The sequence below is a fragment of the Choloepus didactylus genome, chromosome 4 (genome assembly GCF_015220235.1).
Source record: "Choloepus didactylus isolate mChoDid1 chromosome 4, mChoDid1.pri, whole genome shotgun sequence".
Lineage (NCBI taxonomy): Eukaryota > Metazoa > Chordata > Mammalia > Pilosa > Megalonychidae > Choloepus > Choloepus didactylus.
This window is the reverse complement of record NC_051310.1, coordinates 58,035,327-58,052,862: the sequence shown is the minus strand read 5'-3', so window position 1 is coordinate 58,052,862 and position 17,536 is coordinate 58,035,327. Positions and strand designations below refer to the sequence as shown.

Here is a 17,536-nt window from a genome sequence, read left to right as displayed (position 1 = left end):
AAGACGATTGTATAACAATGTAGCTTACACGGGCTAGCAGCGTGATTCTGAAAACCTTGTGGATCGCACTCCCTTTATCCAGTGTATGGATGAATGTGTAGAAAAATGGGGACAAAAACTGAATGAAAAATAGGGTGGGATGGGGGGGTGATTTGGGTGTCCTTTTTTTACTTTTATTTTTTGTTCTTATTCTGATTCTTTCTGATGTAAGGAAAATGTTCAAGAAATAGATTGGGGTGATGAATGCATGACTATATTATGGTACTGTGAACATTTAATTGTATACCATGGATGATTGTATGGTATGTGAATATATTTCAATAGAAGTGAGTATAATTAAAAAAAAGAATATACATATTTTTCACATAGTTTTAAGTATTCATCTTTTGTATCCTGCTTTATTTTTTTCCCCTAATCAATCAGTATTATCCTGGGTCATTACGTGTTTTCATCTGCACCCATTTTAAATGCTGTATACTATTCCATCTCCTACCATGTGTCATAATGTACTTAACCATTCCTCTATTGTTAGAGGTTAAAGCTCTTTCTAATTTTGAAGTATTTATTCTGAATTTGGGAAAAGACTGCAAGCATCAAAACCTGTGGGTAATAGTATTAGTTCATAGTTTCCTGGCTTGGCATTCAACTACATTTACTGCTTCAAAAACAGCCTAAAATAAATCTTGTAGGGGTTCCTGCGCTATAAAATCCTTTCTTATCCTTAGAGTTTTCTGAGTCGTTGGGTATTCTTTTTGTACAAACATGTTCTGCCTTGATCCAAATTATTTGTTCTCATTGCAGTTTCCTCCCCTGGGAAATCTGTTCTTTCCTGGCCTCTCCCTCTGTCTCCTTTATAAACATTAAGGTATGTTGAGAGATTTGTCCTAAGTAATGTTTACTTTCTCCTTTAGTAAAAGGCACCTTCCATCTCTTAAGAAAGCTTTGTTGTCACCATCACTAAGAACTCATTCCTTGAGCATATACAGACTAAAGCCTTCTCAGTTTCCAGGTGATCCTTCCCTCCTCTCACCACACAATTTCTATTTGTCATGTTTTCCTTACATTCTCTTGAATTTTCTTTGCAGTCTCTCCAGCTTGCCTCTGTGTGTGCTGTCCCCAGCATAGGGAAGCCACTGGTGGCTTGGTCTTCAAGGCAAACCTTGTTTTCGGTTCCCCATTTGCCTGGTTCCTGGCACTCAGGATGGGATTGGTGCTCCCTGTGGGAGACACCCTGTGCCATGTCCTTGGGAGGTGGTGCAGTAGAGTGGCTGTAACATGAGCCAGACAGACCTGAGGGCAAGTACCAGCTCTGTGGTCACAGACAAGTTTCTTTATCATGTGTTGCCTCAGTTTCCTCAATTGTAAAATGTGGTTGGTAATTGTACTAACATTAAATAAAATGTTGTCCTCGGCAATAAACAAACAAACAAACAAATAAATAAATAAATAAAAGATAGATAGATAGAAAGAATAATATAGGAAATATAGCAGAATGTTAAAATTTGGTAAATCTGGGTAGGGGCTATATTGGAGATCTCACTTTTAAAAATTATTTTTGCAATTTTCATGGAAATTTGAAATTGCTTCAAAATAAACAGTTTTTTAAAAATCCACTGGGTGCTTTTTAGGTCCGAGTTTCTGCTCTCTTTGTAGTATTTAATGAGTTGACCATTCCCTCCTTGTTACCCCGTTCCTTTGGCTTGTGTGAATATCCTTGTCTAGTTATCCTTCTTCCTCTAACTTCTAGGATCTAATCACTTGTCAAATCCAGTTTGCTTAGTCAATATGATTAACTTTAAATCTTGATTGACAAGGGAAAAGTACAAAATGTTTTATTCTTCCTCTTTAACTGTAAATATTATGCAATTACCCTAGATTTTACTTGGGAAGACCAATTTTAAGGTATAACTCAGAGAAACTAACTTGTTTATGAGACTATAAGGGTGTATATGCCTGATTAAAGTATGCAGAACAGTGGTATTTCAACGATCTCTCACTTCTGTGGCCATGGTTTTAGACCTACTACAATGTCACATCTGTTTCTTGTGGAGGCACTGCCAATAAAGAAGTCTACCAGCACAAAGCAGTTCTTCATGTAGGTCAGTTCTGCAATTCTGGAAAGTTACTGAGAAAGTAGGAAGAGCTGATAAATTGTGAGAAAACACAGGGCATTTGTGAGCTAGAGAGTGTGAGGAAATCCAGCAGTCTGCCTCTCAGGCAGAAATATGGTCAAACTGAGCCAGTCCTGCAAATGTTGGAAGCAAATTTGAAAAAATGTCCAGTCAATAGAAGACCTTTCAGCTATGCCTACACACTGGTGTCTAATCATTATTTCAGTATGTGAAAAAAATTTTAAATGTATGACTTACGACATGTTTATTGAAATATTTTAATTTTAAATATACTAATGCATATCATTTCATAATCTGTCTTATGGGGTAATAAGGAGATGGATATTGGTGGGGGGCTGTATAGAGCAAAACAAAATTCATTTGTTTAAGACCATGGAAAAGTAGGTGTCATTAAAGATATGAAATAAGACACTGAAATAATATTCTGAGCAATGACTGTGACATTTTAAAAAGTTATTTCATTTGCTATGTTGATAGTTGAAAAACCCAGGTCTTTTTTACCACTGTCCCCACAGTGCCTGGCACATAGCAGGAGAAGGAGAACATATGGAGACAGGATTTACTTGAAAATAAACCAGAGAATCAGTTTTAATCTTAGTCATATAGTTTTGTTTACTAAGGGTAGGTTGTAAGGATTTTTTTAGTGTGTTATGTAATGATATTGTACTTAGATTTATGATGTTTGCATGTCCCCAATATAAAGGCTTTAATGAAATTGAAAGTAGGTACCCAGTATATATTGAGATGAATTAATTCAGTTCAGAAATTCTTCCTTTTGAAAACAGCTTCCTTGTATTTTAGGTTATTCACCCTGGTAAGAGCTAATATAAAACAACGGGGTTAGGCAAAATAACACAAACGGCTTTTTTTTTTTTAATTAGAGAAGCTGTAGGTTTACAGAAAAGTCATGCATAAAATACAGAGCTCCCACATACCACCCTATTAACACCTTGCATTAGTGTGGTACATTTGTTAAATTCATGAAAGAACATTTTTACAATTGTTTTTATTATTAACTATAGTCCATCATTTACAATAGGGTTCACTCTTTGTGTTGTATAGTCTTATGGTTGTTTTTTTTTAATTTTTATTATAGCAATATCTAACTATTTTAGAGGTGTTTGTGAACCTCCATTCTCTGCAACTTGAAATTTTCTTGTCCCAATTTTCCAGTTTTATTATCCTTATGCCTGGTCTCATTGTATATTAATTTTTCTCTTACTGGGCATCTTTCTCCAGAAGTTTTGTGGCTTTTCTGCCCCATTGTTTCTCTTTTTTAAAAAGGCTCAACCGATTTGATTATAATTCTTACTTTTTTTTCAGTTTTCTGCAAGGTTGTGTCTTACACTCTGCTTTATTTGGCTGTTACAGCCAGACTGGATAAGGGTAGGGTGAAAGAAATCACACTCATGCTGCTTCACTTAATTTTGATTTTGACTTTTCTCGTTTATACCTATGTCCCAATTCTGTTCATGCTGTTGCTCTGAGATGGTATTGTGTGTGCACTGAATTTTAGAAGACTAAGAACATAATAATGGGAACTCTCTTTGCAAATGAAGGGAAAAACTAAAGGGAGAATAATTTTGCACAGGGATAGTTGACCAATCATCAGAACATGATGTAAATCCATACAGACTCTTCTCTGTTTATATAATAAACAAATTTATGAAAGATTTTAGAAGAGTTTTATAGATTATATGGTTTTTTCATAATTTATTAATTTCAGACTTACTATTTTAAAGTCTGATTAATATCCAATTGCCATTGATCTCTGACACTTTCATTCAAATAACACAAAGTCTGTAAACAAGTCTTTTTTGCAGGACTGAATCTTTGGAACTCTTTATAAAGCAAGTAAACTTTAAGTTGAGGTTTTTTTGTTGTTGTTGTTTTATGGCTTATCCTTCCACTGTTCTTTTTAATATAAACAACCCATATATATGGGTATATTCCTCTTGAGATAGCCAGTAACATAGTTTACATACTTTTTTCTACCTTGTTTTTTTCATTTAACAATATATTCTGAATATCATTTCATAGTGGTAGATACAGATATTCTGATATGCCTTAGGTTATTTGCATATCACCTGGGACATTAACTGTGTGACAAGAGTATATGTTAATGTTGTCAGTATGTGTATTACTATTAATAAAGTTCAGTTTCTTTTAAGTATTTTTCCCACCCCAGTGATTGTCTTTGGACCCTTTGGGTTGTGTGTATCCACTATTGGAGACAGGTCTACTCTGCTGTACCGTTTCTTGTTGCTACTATTAAAATGGTAGATCATGAATAATGAACAATATTTCAGTTTTTAAAAGTTATATGGAAAAAGTCTTGCAGTCATCAATAGACCCTTCAGCCCCCATTTTTTAAAATTGGTAACTTCCAAGTTTAAATGTATATAGATAATCCCCCAAGAAAGAGTTTATTGATAGAGCTCAAAAATTGTATAGACATTGAGATTTTTATGTCTCTTGCTTTAGAGGTCAGTTCCTTCATTTATAGGCATGTACACTATACAAGTTCCTTCAACTGCCATCAGCCTGGCCAGCATCCAAAAGGAAGCCTTTTTATTCACCGTGTATAATTGTATTAGAGATTACATTAGGTAATTCTCTCATTTTCTGTTTTGTTTTTTACAGCTGGCATAACCTTGACAACAGATTGCCTTGAAGATAGCCTCCTTACTTGCTACTGGGGGTGCAGTGTTCAAAAGTTATATGAAGCTCTGCAGAAGCACGTTTATTGCTTCAGAATAAACACTCCCCAAGCATCAGAAAATGCTCTATATAGTGAATATCTCCATCAAGAACAGTATTTGTATCCTTTTATCTGATATACCCATTAGCAAATGAAAATTTTGGACATTAAAACTTTTCTGGATAAAATAAAGTATTAGTTATTATTGATCATTTTTAGTATATTATTGTTCCTTTGGCTATAAAGACTATTTACCTTTACATTTTTGAAAAGTATTAAAAAGGACAGCAAAGAAGAAATATATTGCCAGTTACCAAAAGATACCAAAATTGAAGACTTTGGGACAGTGCCCAGATCCCGCTATCCATTGGTGGCATTGTTGACCTTAGCTGATGAGGATGACCGAGAAATTTATGATATTGTAAGTGATTTAACATTCTAAAAGCATCACCTTCAAGTGCTTTGGATCATGGTTTTTATTTATTTGATGAAGTAGGAAAAAGTCTTTTTTTAATTTCTGAATATACACATTTGGCCTGAACACAATTCCCTTGAAAAATGTATACATGGGAAGTACCATTGTATGATTTTTATTCATACCTGTGACAGCTCCTTCGGAGTATGGCTTGTTTTTTTCATTATAGTTCAAAGGAATATGACTATTTTTAAAATGAAAGACCTAATATGGTTGAATTACATTAATTTCATAACTCTGTATTCTGTCATGTTTGCTATATAGGAAAAGTCAGTTGGGAAGCATGTTTATTTTTAACATTTTTAGCACTGTATCAATAAGCATTGTAAAGATCTAAAGTACTCAGTTTTAACACAGTATCCAAACTGTCTTCTCTGCTTGCTTGCAGTCACTTTGTTTCCATCATAGCCCCTGCTGCATCTGGATCTTATATATGCCTGGTCCTTGTATTTTCAGTAATTATTATCTCCTTTTCTCATTATGTGTTATTTCTTCAGTTTGTGGGCTTATCCCTATTAGGAATATAAAACCTTCTTAGAGATCTAAGACAACCCAAGCTCTGACAATTCTCTGAAGTATAGTAGAAGCTTATATGTAAAATAAACTTTTGATAAAATTGTATTGTGGAAAGAATGTCTTTATAAATAGTTTACTACTTCTTTTCTGAATTGCTTGATATAGATATGTAATTAATAAAGATGTAACACTTTTTTATGATGCTTTGTAATATACAAAGTGCATTTACAAGTATTAACTTACTTGCTTCTTTCAAGAACTTTGTGTGTGAGGGCAAATATCCTTGTTATCTAGAGTAAAACATTGAGAAGACAAATGCCAGTTATTTAGGTGATAAGAGATGAAACCAGGGCTTGACTCCAGGACTTCTGAATCTTGCACCAGTACCCCTTCCTCAATCAGGATGTCTTCCCAAAATAAGCAGACATTGAGCTTTGGAAGAAGACTTTTATTGGGAAATCTAGACCCTGCTCGTTAGACGTTAAGTTTTTCTGGTTTTAGGGGTTGTTTTTTTTTTAATCTTATCAAATTGAAATTCCTTTGAGCTGTACTCTGCTTGCTTTTTCCAATTAAGAGTCATATCGAGCAATGTTTGCAAGCCTCCTAGAGCTTGACAGCACAGATCCTTCTAAGGTGCATGTGCATGAAGTAGGTTGCCTGGGGGTCTTCTGGTTCTCCCCTTTTTTTTCTTTCCCTCCCTCCCTTCCTTCCCTCTCCCCCCTTCCCTTTCTCCCTCATACATTGTTGGTGGGAATGTAAAATGGTACAGCTGCTGTGGAAAATAGTTTTGTACTTCCTCAAAGTTAAACATAGAACTTTACCACATGACTTGGCAATCACACTTCTAGTCATATACCCAGAAGAATGGAAAACAAGGATTCAAAACAGATATTTGCACACTGATGGTTATAGCAGCATTATTCACATAGTCCGAAAGTAGAAATAACCAAAGTGCCCATCAGCAGATGAAAGGATAAATAAAATATGGTAAATGTATGCAGTGGATTATTATTCAGCCATAAAAAGGAATGAAATTCTGATATATGTGACAACATGAATGAACCTTGAAGATACCATGTTGAGTGAAATAAGCCAGACACAACAGGACAAATACTGTATGATCTCACTGATTCTAAATAATTAGAATAGGTAAATTCATAGAGTCAGAAGCTAGAATACAAGTTACCAGGGCTGGGGAAGGGGTGGAGAATGGGGAGTTAATGCTTAATTGGTACAGAATTTCTGGTTGGGATAATGAAAAAGTTTTGGTAATGGATGGTGGTGATGGTAGCACAACAATGTAAATGTAATTAATACCACTGAATTGTATGCTTGAAAGTGATTAAAATGGGAAATTTTAGTTTGTATATGTTCTCACAATAAAAATTTTAAAATAATTTTTAAAAGAACTATATTTAGATAGTACAATTAGGAACCAGCTTGTTGTTTTAGATAGATAAAGGAAAGCAGGGAGTTTTAGTGCAAGATTCTGACTTAAAATTTTTTTATTGGTACTTAATTACATTGTTTTTTCTTTACTGTTAAAATAACACTTGTTCATAGTAGGAAAATAATTAGAAAATGTAGTTAAGCCAAAAAGAGAAAAGCTTAAGTACCTGTATTCTATTATCCAAAGATAGCCCCTATGAACATTTGTATGCATATTTCCAGACATTTATAGTTGTAATTTTTAAACAAAAATGGTGTCAAATTATACATACTATTTTGTGGCCTATCATTTAGTAATATATTTTAAGTATCTTTTCTATGTCAAATATGTATCTATAATTATATTTATTTTTATAATTAGCGTGATAATTTCAGAGACTTTTAATATTACATTAAAATGACAGGATTAGTATTATGAGGTTATAACATACTATGTTCTACCAATCCTGTCATATGTATATATATATGTGTGGGTATATATGTATGTATAAATGTGTGTGTGTGTATATCTGTATATCTGTGTGTAAACCATTTGAGAGTAAGTAGCACACATGATTCTTTACCTTTAAATAAAATACTTAAGTGCATATTTCTTAAAAATAGGGATGTTCTCTTACATAACCACAGTACAGTTACCAACTTCATAAATATATCGTCAATATAATATTTTATCCAATCTATTGTCTGTATTCCAATTTTGTCAGTCTATCTAACAATGTTCTTTATAATATATTTTCCACTCTAGTACAGGATCTAGTCTAGGGTCAGATATTGTATTGGTCCTGTATCTTTAAGCTCTTTTAACATTTATACAACCTTTCCTTGTCTTTTATGACATTAGCAATTTTGAAGAATACAGTTATATGCATGCAACCTTTTTTAAAAAAAACAAAACAGCATACTTCATTTTGTGTTTGTCTGATGTTTCTCTTGACTAGATTTGGAATAAAATTATGCATTTTCAACCAGAATACTGCACAGGTGACACTGTCTCCTTCTCAGATATGATAACATCTGGAGGCATGTTCTTTCCCTCATTGATATTAATTTTGATCTCTCGGTCAGGATGTTTTCCAGTTTCTCCACTGTTCAGCTTTTTTCTTTTCTTGCAACTAATAGGCAGTATGCAGGGAGACACTTTAAGACCATACAAATATCCTGCTTCTTATCAAAATTTACCCCTGGATTGATGATTCCCGCCAGCTCCTATCTTTACCATGACGGTTGCAAAATAATTATTTTCCAACTTGAGCATTTTTCCCATATATACAAGTCAACCTGTAGCTTTCTACTGTAAGCAGGGGACTTCCCTTCTTTGCCATTTATTTGTTTGCTTATTTATCTGTTATTTCTTTGTACTCATGAATTCCTGTTCTTTTTCCCTAATGGTCTATAGTTGATTTCTGAGTTTAATTATTTTGGCATTCAAACTGCCTTTTCCCTCCTCCCTGCCCAACACTGAGGGTTTATATGAAACACTGTGTTCTGTAAGTTACTTGGATTAGTCCTCCCCAATTCAAAACTGTACGAAGAGATATATACTTAGAGAGATGTTGCTTCCTTCCATATTCCTCCCCTTCCACCCTTTTCTCCCCACACCCCAATCCTTGTAAATAACCACTTAAGTATTTTCTGGTTTTTCCTTCCTGTGTTTCTTATCATAATGATATGTATATCTTCTTTCTTACACAAAAAGTAACATGCTATATAACATGCTCTTTTTTTTTTTTTTGAGACTCATATACAAAGTTATTTTATTTTGAATTATGAAAGCAACAGGACAAATGGAATCAATCCACTAATTTTTAAATCCTTAACATAGTCCTTAGCACAAAACCATTCTCAATAAATAAGAACACATTATTAACGGAGGTAAGACTGTTCTTGAGACTCTCTAGGGTTTTATGTGGGTTTTATACAAATTGGGCGATAGGTAAAGAAATACATGCTAGACATTTGACTGACAAGACAAGAGCTTGGAGAAAAGACCAGCCAAGGAACAGGGTCTCCAAATATTAAGTTAGAAAAAGGATTATGGGATTTTCAATGCAGTCAAGAAATCAGAGCTCAGTGGGAAATATGCTAGGAGATGCAAGGGTTTGGAACAAACCATTACATGTAAGATGATTGGATAATTAAGTTTCTTTATATGAATGCACACATATGTACTCAGTAGGAAAGTTGAATAAAATTCAAAGCATGTATTTATGTATTGAATGATGTCTTCTCAAGACATTTGAATGATTTGGCTTAAGCTCCAGGATAACACAAGCTCTGTGTCATAATTTAAGCATTTTGAAAGACCACATTTAAATGGATTCTGCAATTATGCTCTAAGCAATATTTTAAATTTACCTTATTGGCACTTCTCTGGAAAAATAGCAAATGGATCACTGGGGGAATTCTAAGTAGAATTGGGGAAAAAAATTTTTGTCAGCTATGAATTCTTAGAGAAAAGTATAATCCTAGTGAAATTTTTAATAAACCCTTTAAAAATAAATCATATGACAGAAAAAAATCCCCAAAACAAGAAACTATAGGCTTCAAATGCTTGCCTTGCTACCTGGAGGACTAAATGTACATTTCTTTAATATACTTTGTATGTTCTTAATATTTGAAGGGAATTTTTTTTTTAAATCTGTGGAGTTTATTTTTGAAACCTTATTTTACATAACATGCTCTTTTACATTTTTCTTTTTTCACTTAATATCTCCTGGAAATCTCTCCATATCAGCTCATAGAGATCTTCCTCACATTTTTCTTAAAAGCTGTGTAGTACTCCATTGTTTCGATGTGTCCATGTACCATAGTTATTCAACGAATCTCCTATGCTTAGACATTCATGTAGCTTCCAGTATTTTGCAGTAACAGTCCTGCAATAATGAATAAACTGTGCACGTATACTTTAATATTGTTGGGGTTGTATGTAAATGCATGTTGTTTTGTTAGATTTGCCAAAGCTCTCTCCATTGTGATTGTACCTTTTTTTTTTTTTTTTTAAATATTTCCACCAGCAATGTTTGGGAGGGCCTGTTTCTCCATAGACGGTATTGACAAGCTTTTGAATTTTTGCCAATCTAATGGGTAAAAAATGGTATCTAACTGAAGTTTTAGTTTGCTTTTATATTATTATGAGTGAACTTGAACATCTTTTAACATGCTTGAGGGCCATGTTTATATCTTTTTTGTGAATTGTTCATGCTGTTTGTCCATTTTTTTCTATAGTATTTTTGGTTATTTTATCTTCAGCCTTTAAAAGTTCTTCATAAACTAGGGATATTAACTCTTAATGTGTGATATATGTTATGAATATTTTCTCCCAATTTTTTTAAGTCTTTTGACTTTGCTTATGGTTATTTTTTGTTTGTGCTATGTAACTTTTTAATTTTTATGTAGCCAAAATTATCAATCTTATCTGCTTCTGAGGTTCGAGTCATAGTTTAGAAGCCTTGTCCTACACCAAGACTAAAAAAGAATTCACCCATTTTCTTCTAATACTTGCATAGTTTTATTTTTTTTACATTTAGATCTTATGCTTTTTGAGTTTTATCCTTGTGCATGAGGAATTTATCTAATTTTACATTTTTCCAAATGGATATCCAGTTGTCCCCTAGTGATTGGAGATGCCACCTTTATCATATTTTTACATATAGTTGGGTCTATTTCTGGACTGTTTATTCTATTCCATCAGTTTATCTATTCATGCACCAGTTTGTAGTACTTTGTAGTATTTTTAATATCTGAGCTCATGGCTCTCCATTTTCAGTGTTTTCCCAGCTATTCTTGTCTGTTTATTTTTCCATGCTAGAATTTTAGCATCCGTATGTTGAATTTAGCTCTATATTAAAAAGCCCATTGACATTTTTGTTAGGATCACATTAAATTTGTAAATTAACTTAGCTTAAACTTAATGATGCTGGGACATCCTGCCTAAGAACAAGAGATGTCCTTCATTTGTTCACATCTACTTGTGTGCCTTTCTGGAGTGTTTATGATTTTCTTCATTTAGGTTTTAAACGTTTCTTGTTAAACTTATTCCTGAATAATAAATAGTGTTTCTCATTCATTATGTCTTCTAATTGGTTATTATTTTTATGTAAGAATGCTGTTGACTTGTGCATATTAGATTTTTGTATTGAATTTATTTTAATATAATTTATCTTCTAAAGAACATAATTTATTTGTCTTATACTGTTAACTGGAAATATTAGAAGACAGATGTGACATACTCAAACTTGTTAGGTTATTTTATAAATAAATGAAGCATAATGGTTATTTTTTACTTTCTATAGTTTCTTGAAAAATTTGATGATACAAAAAGAAGTATAAGATAAGGTTTTTATTCTTGAGGAATTTACAGTATAATTTCAGAGGCAGCACATATTCTTAGGGAATTATTATAGTAAAGTATTATATAATAAAGTTTTTAAAAGTATGTGTAAACTAATGGCTTATGTTTATAATCAATTTTGCCTACAGTGATACTTCATTTAAGAAATCTTTCAGCAGTGACTCTCCTTTATAGTGAAAGTGACTCTATTTTTTTAATTTTCAAGAATCATACACAGAATAAATCATACAAAATATTATGAGAGAAAGCTGCTGGGTGCCCTAAACTGCCTGGAACAATTTTTGGAGACTTTACATATCTGAAAATGTTTACTCTCACTCTGAATTGATAGTTTTGTTATAGAATATTGTTAAAATAATTTTCCTTGAGACTCTTGAAGGTGTTAATTCATTGTCTGCTAACCTCCAGTGTCACTGTTGAGAACTCTAAGGCCATTCTGGTTCCTGATACTTTGTATGTGACCTGTTTTTTCCCTTTCGGAACAAAATCTTTCTGTGGAATCTTCTCTTTGTTCTTAGTGTTTTGAAATTTCACAGTGGTTTGCCTTTGGTGTGATTCTGTTTTCAGCTCTCGTGTTGGGTACTCATTTGGCCCTTCTGATCTAGAAACATTTGTCCTTCCATCCTGGGAAATTTTCTTGAATTATTTAATTGATAATTTCTTCTCCATTTTTTCTGTTCTGTTTTTCTGGGAATTTCTATATTCAGCTATTAGGCCTCCTAGACACTGTTTCTCTGTGTTTGTTTTATCCTCTTTTGTATCTCCGTGTTTGTCTCTCTCTCTCTCTCTTCCTACTTTCTGGGAGGTTTTCTAACCTTTTAAAAGCTTTGTTGAGGTATAATTGACGTACAAAAGCACATATTTAAAATATATAATGTGATGTGTTGACATGTATATGGCATCACCACAATAAAAATAATAAACATATGTATCACCCCCAAAAACTTCTTCAGACCTCTTTGTAATTCCTCTCTCCTTCTTCTCTCTGCTCCCTCCCTCCCCCACTCATCAGTCCCCAGGAAACCACTGATCTGTTTCCGTCACTATATATTAGTTTGCATTTTCGAGACTTTTCTATAAATGGAATCATATGCCATCCACTCTTTGTCTTCTTTCACTCAGCATACTTAGAGATTCATGCTTATTGTTGCTGGTATCCGTACTTGAAAGATTCCTTTTTATTACATTTCATTGTATGGCTATACCACAATTTGCTCATCTGTTGATAGATGTTTGGTTCAGTTCCAGTTTTAGCTATTACAAATAAAGCTGCTATGAACATTCCAATACCAATCTTTGTGTGGACATATGCTTTCATTTCTCTTTGGGTAAATATGTAGAAGTGGAATGACTAAATCATATGGAAGGTGTATGTTTAGCTTTTAAAGAATCTGCTAGTTTTTTCAAAGTGGTTTACCATTTTGCATTCCCACCGACAGTTTATGAGAGAGTCCTCGTTTCTCCACATCCTTACCAACACTTAGTTTGATCAGTCTTTTTAATTCTAGCCATTCCAGTATGTGTGTAGCGTGCCTTATTGTGGCTTTGATTTGTATTTCCCTAATAAATAATGAGGTTGAACATCTTTTCACGTGCTTATCTCTCATCTATATTTATGGACAGTAGGCCAATACTGATCTCACTTTAAATGAGTACTTAATTACGATAATTTTTATTATTAACAAAATTTATAAAGAAATAAAAATACTTTAGTGTTTTACTTTCTGTTGTTATTAACCTTCCTTGTTCACTCTTCTTCCTAAGAAACTGCCTTTAGAGGCATCAGTAACTTAATGTCTGTTGAGCATGTCTTTTCTTGTTTTCCTTTTTCAAATAACTATATGTAATAATCTAATTTGGAGGTAGGCTTACTTATTTTGAATACAGACTTTTTTCAGGATTTTTTATAGCTAGCTCATAATTATCATAATTAAAATAACTCAGGCAAAATAAGTGGGTAACTGGTTTCTCTTCAGAAGAGACTGTAATTTAAATCGGTTAGTGTGAATTTTCCAGTTTATCAACCCCTTAATTTTATTTGAGATGCATTTTTCACATGTCTTTGAAATAATATGAGGAGGTTAAGTACTAACCAGTGTTCAATTTTTATTTTAGATTTCAATGGTATCAGTAATTCATATTCCTGATAAGACTTATCAACTTTCCTGCAGAATATTGTATCAATATTTACTCCTGGCTCAAGGTCAATTTTATGATCTAAAGGTAAGTTGTACTCTGTAAGTCCTATCTCTATTTCTTTTGTTTGTAGAGTTTCAAAGAATGGCTATCTGTAAAGAGATAATTAGATTTTTCAGTGAGTTATAGAAAGATAGCTAATTAAATGTTATAAATAGAGATGTTTTACAGGGTGTTTCTTTGTGGTGCCTTGCTTTGCTTTCCTTCTGTGGCATGTTGTTTTAGTTTCCTAGGCTGCTAAAGCAAATACCATGCTTAAACACTGGGAATTTATTTGCTCATGGTTTTGAAGTTAGAAAAAAAGTCCAAATCAAGGCATCATCAAGGCAATGCCTTTTCCCCAAAGACTGGTGTTCTGGGGCTGGCTGCTGGCAGTCCCTAAGCTTGTCAGATGGCAAGACACATGGTGGCCTGTTGTGTCCCTTCCCTTGTCTAATGGGTTCCACTGATTTCTTCTTCTGGCTGCTGCTCCTTCTGTAGCTTTCTCTCTCTGTGTCTGAATTTCATGCTGCTTATAAAGGACTCTAGTAACAGGATTAAGACCCATCCTCATTGAGGGGGGCCATGCCTTATCTAAAGGAACATCATCAAAAGGTCCTCTTATAATGGGTTTACACCCACAGGAATGGATTAAGTTTAAGAACATGTTTTTCTGGGGTACATATAGCTCCAAACCACCACGCATGTGCTTAAAAAGACCTCAAATTTTAGAAATTTTAAAGGAAAAATTTTCCTGTCATTTTCCTTTTTCCTGGTTTCCTTCTTTCCTGCAAAGGAGTCCTCCCCTTTTTTTGGGGGGTGGGGGGGCTTGGTCATAAATTTTGAGCAGCTTTTATGACCCCCAGATTTAAGGAGTAAATGTCATTTGTAATTATCTTTAAACTTGTGTCTTTGATTTTCAGCAACTTTTCATGTCTGCAAATAATAATTCCACTCCCTCAAGCAATTCTTCCCCAGAAGAAAAAGACACAGAAAGAAGTTTGTTGGAAAAAGCTGGACTAGCTGAAAGTGAAGTGGAGACACCTGAGGAGAACATTAAGGACTGTGTTGTTTGCCAGAATGGGACAGTGAACTGGGTGCTCTTGCCGTGTCGACACACGTGCTTGTGTGATGGCTGTGTTAAATATTTTCAGCAGTGCCCAATGTGCAGGCAGTTTGTTCAGGAGTCTTTTGCACTCTGTAGTCAAAAAGAGCAAGATAAAGACAAGCTGAAAACTCTTTGAGGATGTTGTTAAAACACAAAAGTACACTTTATACTGAAGATGCAGAAATTTGTGTTTTTGGAATTCATCATAACATGGAATCTACAGTATTGACCTTCAGTGAAAATTATATTCTAACTTCATATGTGTGCAGTACTTGGATGATAAAAATTAATTATTCCTTCCTGCACAGTATGGTAACTATTGGAATACCATCTTTGTTAATCATAAAAATTTGTCTCTTGAGATGAAACATTTGGCCTTTTATCAATTAGAGAATGTCATATAATGTTGATTAGAACAATCTTTTTGAAAAGCAGTCCATCCGAAATTTAGGGGACGTAAAAGTGTTAAGATTGCTAGGTGTTTCTTCTTTGACATATTCTGGAATACAAAAACTTAATTCTTAAAGTAATTATATGTCCCACAGTTTACAAAGGAGTTAGAAGGGTTCCTTACTTCAATTCCTTCCTGAAGTATCTGTTTTTCTAAATATCCATCTGTTTGGTTTCTAATTTCCCTTATCGTAGTTACATAAACCAAAGTTTCAAGTTTTAAATATAAGTTCTTAAATCATAAATGCAAGATATAATTCTTGACTGTTGTCATTGTATCATAGATTAAGATGATACTCATCTGAGAGGCAGATATAAAATTTGAAAAGTAAAATTTCTTGTCAGATGTGATTAGATAAGCAGAATGGCACATCTTATAAAATGTAGTGTATTCTACCAATGAAGATCCATTTTCTCTGTGAGACTCATAATGTCCTACCTTAGATTTCCTCCTGCACAGTGAATCCATCCAAAATTGGAGGGGTTTTGGAGCCAGAAAATTCACTACGAGAAACCTCAGTAATAATTATTTTTCTAGTGTATTTTTATTACAAATAAACCCCATTCTCTTCTGAAAAGTAAATTATTTTGTTCATCTGTTATGATATCCATGAAGAGTTGAGGCACCTAATAGGCAAAAAAGACCCATCTCCCACTCTTTCCAAAATAACTGAAAAAAGAAAGGCAAACTAGAGCTGCCTGTGTATTCAGTAGACATCACCTTCAAGAAAGTAGGTCATGGCAAATAAACTGATATTTAGGGAGATGCCAAACCTCTTTTGTCCTGTTTGTATTAATGCTTTACCTTTGTATCAGTGTTTTCACATGGAACCATTTTATTCCCCTCAAATTTAGGACTCAAGAAGACATTAACTATCCCCCATTATTTTATAAACCTAACCAAATTTTCATCTACATTCAACAGCTAAAAAATGAATACTTTCTATGGGCCACATAATTTGGGAAAGTCTGGGCACAAAGAATCAGCAAGGCTCCTGACCTCAAAGTATTTATTTTTAGAAGAAGCATTGATGGTTTATTAGAAGTACATCCTCACCTCTGGTAGTTCCTTAGGCTCTGTTTCAACCCTGCCACTGCAGTTAACTAATGGTATAACACTCTTGAAAACTCATTTTGTGGTGTAAATTGAGGGAATTCCCAGAGATCATTTTATCCATTGTAACCACCCTACTTCCATGTACAGATCTATTTATACCTAAATTGTCCTAGACAACTAGTTGCTTTCTTATTTGAGATCTACCCACAAAGATTCTACAGACCCTGCAATCTTATTCCATTTTGCATAACTTTTAAAGATCATTTGCTCTTAGTTCTTCTTGCTGTAACTCAAGTAATTGTTTTTCCTGCCCTCAGTGGTAATAAATATGAGGAATTTGATAAGTAATCAATTAAAAAGTACACTGACTCCTAGAGGCTTATGCCAGAATTTTCTGTTAGCAGTGAATAACGACACATTTTGTAAGAACATCTGTTAAAGCATTTGCTTTGAATGGATTGTTAGATAAAATATTTGGTTTCTATGGATGAGTTGCTACCTTTCCAAAAATGCCAACCAGGGGTTGGTGTCTAAGCAGACTTGAAAGGTGTCTAGCCACCCCCCTGCTTCAGTGACCTTTCTGCCCAACCTTCTCCTGAGAGTCTTTAATGTCTAAACCAGATATAAGGAAGGAACTTAAAACTGTTACTTAATGACTGAACACAAGTCCTTGAATTACTTTCCATGGGGTTATCTTCTTTTTTAAGCTTTACCATTAATTGTGAAATGAAGAGCTTTGTCTTGGCTTGTGGAAATTGGAGGCATCAACACAGATAAACTGTGATTTGGGAAGGGTAGGAGGAGATGATTCCACCTGTACCCTTAGAGTAACTCAGTCCTTCTGCCTCGGATGGGTGCCTGTCCCTCTGGACCATCCCCTAACTCCATTTCCCAAGTTTTGAACACTAAATCCCCTTTTCTATGTCTTTATCTTTCCATTTCTCCCTATAGCATGTGCCAGCTGAATCTTTCCTACTTGTTATTGTGACCTCTAGTTCTGGGCCCCTGGGTCTTGTCTAATAGTTCATTAGCTTGCCCCTGGATTCCCTGCTCATATACTTCAAACATATTTTCATCTCAGCTTGCTTTCTTGACATCTCTACCCTACCTGCCCCACCAACC

General features: G+C 34.0%; 1 protein-coding gene across 1 annotated transcript in view; it reads left to right on the top strand.

The window, feature by feature from the left end:
- The window catches only part of CGRRF1 (cell growth regulator with ring finger domain 1), a 60,393-nt gene extending 44,263 nt beyond the window's left edge, over positions 1-16,130 (top strand). Inside the window, exons 3-6 of the mRNA XM_037832672.1 lie at positions 4,776-4,953; positions 5,107-5,254; positions 13,740-13,847; positions 14,723-16,130. Of these exons, the coding sequence (XP_037688600.1) occupies positions 4,776-4,953; positions 5,107-5,254; positions 13,740-13,847; positions 14,723-15,043 (755 nt within the window). The 3' untranslated portion in view covers positions 15,044-16,130. The remainder of the gene's footprint in view (positions 1-4,775; positions 4,954-5,106; positions 5,255-13,739; positions 13,848-14,722) is intronic.
- The last annotated feature ends 1,406 nt before the right edge of the window (positions 16,131-17,536 follow it).